The 4,481-nt window shown below is 35.4% G+C and overlaps 1 protein-coding gene across 1 annotated transcript; it reads left to right on the forward strand.

Moving 5' to 3' along the window:
- Positions 1-2,567: 2,567 nt before the first annotated feature.
- LOC113274696 (cytochrome P450 71B36-like) lies at positions 2,568-4,481 on the forward strand. Its single transcript, XM_026524085.1, has 2 exons — positions 2,568-3,488; positions 3,570-4,481. The coding sequence occupies exons 1-2, from the start codon at positions 2,580-2,582 to the stop codon at positions 4,170-4,172; spliced, it is 1,512 nt and encodes a 503-aa protein (XP_026379870.1). The 5' UTR covers positions 2,568-2,579; the 3' UTR covers positions 4,173-4,481.

The following is a 4,481-nucleotide window of genomic DNA, read 5'->3' on the forward strand; positions in this document are numbered from 1 at the left end:
AAGAAAAAGGGAAAGATTATCGGAGTAAGACAAATACAAGTATGAATAAGTTCCGATTAAATTGGAGGAAAAATGGTTTTTCTCGGAACTAGAATTCAACCATTTAGTTTGTTTTTCTTCTTTAGAAAGATATGCTCCCAAAATAGGAGTGATTTTCTCAAATCTCTTGAAACTAGTGATGAAGCTTCCGTTGTTAAAAAAATCACCGATGAAGATAAAGATTTCGGCGTTGTAGAGCATCACTATCTATCTTAAAACCCAACCCAATAAGTAAGAATCGCCACTAAAGCGAAGATAAACCTCAAAAGAGTAGATAAAACCACCATAATGATATAGATAAGAAGAAAACATAATAAAAATTAAGCTATAATTACTAACTAACCTAGAAAAACAAGAAATAGTGAAAAAATCTGCTCCAAAATGGACTAAATCTGAGCAGAAAAGGATTATTTTTGATGATTTTGTTATTGAAAAAGAAAGAGCGAGAGAGAGAGGAGATAGAGGAAAAAATATCTAGTAAATCCATAGAAATGTCTTGAGTATTAAAAAAATGAAATGAGAAAACAAATTCATTCACATTTTTCTCATGTTGTTCTAAACTGGGAAACTGTATTCTTTTAGTTTGTTCTTTGTTTTCTCTTTTCTTTTGCTACTTTTGGTAATTTGTTTGTACATTCTACCTTAATCTATTATACTTCTCTTCCCATCAAAAAATTAAAAAAATGAAGTGGACTGGCTGACGAGGATTTGAAACCCACATATCATCCGCAAGTGGGGGTTGGATGAAAAAGGACTTACCTGCATTATTGCTGTCAAGAATATCGAAAACAATGACAACCATGACCCTGACGACGACTAAATTATGCCCACATAATTCTTCTTGTGAGTCATATGTATGATTCTAATTTTAAGCGTTCAATTAGGTGCATGCAATGAAAGCGTTGAATATATATATTACATATAAGACCAAATTATTCATTTTACCTACGTAAATATTGTAAGATTTTCTCACGGATGAAGGCTTGCCGTTGAGTTTCATGAATCATAGATGGGTCACAACATTGCCTCATTATTAATTACAAGTCGAGTGCACATGCTTTGCACGTCATGTCTTCTAATATGTTCTTTGAAAAAAAATCAAAATATATGATACATGAACATAAGATATACGTTCTTTCATATTACCTTTGAAAATAAAAACAAATGAAAAATTAAAATTTTATGCTCGTGTTTATACTTTTTGCATAGAGAATTTAAAGAACTTCCCGGTCATAAAAGATGTACAAAAATCCGACATATAAATCAAAAGATACGACGGTTTTAATTCATCGTTATGTTTTACGAAAATGGCATTTTTGTAAATACAAAAATGAATTAAACCTGTGAATATATGCCCATGTATTACACCGTATTTACCCTAACATCCTTCCGCCAAAATGAAATCCCACCGTTGAGATTCAAGCATGAAAATCCTCCAGTTCCAGACTAATGTTCACGTGGAAAACAGTTAAGGAATCTGAACAAATCTGACGGCTGAATTTGTGTCCTGTAAGATCTAACGGTTGTATTTCAAAATTGGGTGAGCTTTCATTTTTGGTTGCGCTCATTAAAGGGGTGGGAGATTAGGCGCGGCCATATCTCAAACAAAGAAATGCATGTCATTTTTGGTATTTCCGGTGAAGATCATGACATTGATATACTGGTGCTAATCTAGAAAACAACTTGGACAGGATTATGTACGCGTTATTGGCTGTTTAACGTGAAGACAAAGTATGTGGGGGTTTCATATTCCAAAATTCAGGAAATTTTATTGTTTGCCTCCTAGGAATATTGAAGTTGTCGAATATTCAACAATGGATTAAGCAGGGCTGTGGAAGATACAAAGAAAGTACGAGGTTAAAGACATTGGCATACAAAAACAAAGACTATGCATCTCGCATTGATGATGAGAAATTGACTAAAGATAGATACAGTCATAAAACTTATCCAAGAACCATGATTTTGAACACTAAGTTGTGGCTGCAGTAATAAGTGGACTAGTCTTCACAATCGCCATATTAACCGCCCTCTTGCCCGTCCATGATATTAACAACCATTCGCAATTGTTGAATGACTTACGGTAGGAGTGGGGGTGATGAAGCATGAGTGTTATCTTGTTAGAGAACAAGACTCGGGACTAGATAGATGGACGAAGAAGTTATCATTCGTAAAAATATAAAATTAGAAAAGTTCTCGGAGGATAAGTCCAAACCTAGAGGGACAGGAAGATCATGGTCACGAAGGCTGGCGCCTTGTGCATCAGTATAATATCACATTCTGACGCTAAACGCATGAGGTCATCATTATTGTCATGTAGTTCAGTTGCGTACGATAATACAACTCTTGGGAATAATTGTTTGTTGTTTAACAAGTGGGCTAAGGAAATATCGCAACGGATAGATTTTCAAGTTGATATGACTTTTATTTTCGAATGTCATTGTCCACTGATCATCACAACCCATATTTGCTACCTTATAAGAAAGCATTACAACACACCACTATTCACAACAAAAGAGATAACTGTCTCATTTCGTATAAGCATGGAAGTTCTTTCTACCAATTTCCTTCTACTTCTTCCTTTTATACTCCTCCTTCCTCTATATCTTCTCAGTACATTAAGAACCAGAAACAATGGTAATCAATACAAACCCAACTTTCCACCTGGTCCTCCAAAGCTTCCGATCGTTGGTAATTTACATCAAATCGGGAAACCGAATTATCAAACACTACCACATCTATCTAAAATATATGGACCAGTCATGCTTCTACAGATTGGTAGTGTACCAACAGTTGTAATCTCGTCCGCCAAAGCTGCCGAACAAGTCATGAAAACACATGATCTTCATTTTTGTAATAGAATTCAATTCGCTGGACGGAAACGGGTTACGTATGATTACTTAGATATGACTTTTACACATCGTGGAGAGTACTGGAGAGAGATTCGCAAGATATGCATACTTGAACTTTTTAGCATGAAAAAAGTGCAATCTTTTAAGGCAGTCAGGGCGGAAGAAATTGATGTTTTGATGGATTCTATATCATCTTCTTCAAATACTTCTCCCGTGAATGTCTTTGAAAAGTCATCAAGTTTTACACTTAAAACAATCTGTAGAGTTGCTTTTGGTTGCACAGCCAGTGAAAGTAGAAATATATTTGATAATGGAAGACTTACAAAAATTCTTTATGAAGTCGGCATGTTGAACGGTTATCATGCATCCGACTACTTTCCTAAGGTAGGCTGGATTATTGATAGGATCACTGGCATCCATGCTAAAACTGAAAAATGCTTCCATGAATTGGATGATTTTTTTCAACAAATCATAGGCGAACATGAAAACCCGAAGCGAGTGAAACAGGAAGAAGATATCATAGACGTTTTGCTTACAATAAAGAAGGATCAAACGAGTACAATTCATCTCACTGATGACCATATTAAAGCAATCGTTCTGGTAATTTCTTTTTCTCTTTTTAATTTTTAACTTATGGTACATATGTTGTTATATATAACTTTTCTGTGTAAAAACTATCAGAATATATTTCTCGGTGGAGTAGACACGTCGGCTGTAACAGTCTCTTGGGCAATGCTAGAAATGGTTAAAAATCCGAAAGAAATGAAGAAATTTCAAGAAGAGATCAGACACTATGTGGGATCAAAAGGGAAGGTGGAGGAATCAGACCTTGATAGTTTCCGATACTTGAAAATGGTAGTTAAAGAAACGCTAAGGTTGCATCCAGGAGGTCCATTTATTACACGAGAAAGCAACACACACAGCAAAATTGATGGATACGACATATACCCCAAAACAAAGGTTCTAATAAATGCATGGTCGATTGGAAGAAATCCAGAATATTGGAAAAATCCATTAGAATTCTTGCCAGAGAGGTTCAAGGATAGCTCCATCGATTTTGTCGGTACCCAGAATTTTGACTACTTACCTTTCGGGGGTGGTCGAAGGGTTTGCCCAGCAGTTAATATGGGAATTGTGTTAACGGAGCTCATCCTCGCAAATGTGTTGTACACTTTTGATTGGTGTTTGCCTAAAGGATCGAAGATGGAAGACCTAAACATGAAGGAATCACCAGGGACTAAATATCCTCTTGAACTCTTACCCATCAAGCATATATATGGTTAGGAAATTTTATTAAGAGATTTAGAGAAAATAATACTGTGTGCTAGATGGTATATGGGGTGAATGTGTGCTACAAGCAAGTGTTTAACAGAAGATCAGTAAGGGCCATCAGTAAGTCCAGCACTTGCTGGTTGTGCTAAGAGGTCTGAGGTTTACATGTCATTTGAATATGGTTTTTTCTTTGTATCTTATTAGCTACCTAAGCTTTGTAGGTAGCAAGACTCCGTCTTTTTTTTTTTTTTTTGAAAGAGAAGATAAGACTCCGTCTTATAAAAGAGATACTTTATAAATAAAAATAAAAACTTACGTGTG

This window comes from Papaver somniferum, chromosome 4 (assembly GCF_003573695.1).
Source record: "Papaver somniferum cultivar HN1 chromosome 4, ASM357369v1, whole genome shotgun sequence".
Classification (NCBI taxonomy): Eukaryota; Viridiplantae; Streptophyta; class Magnoliopsida; order Ranunculales; family Papaveraceae; genus Papaver; species Papaver somniferum.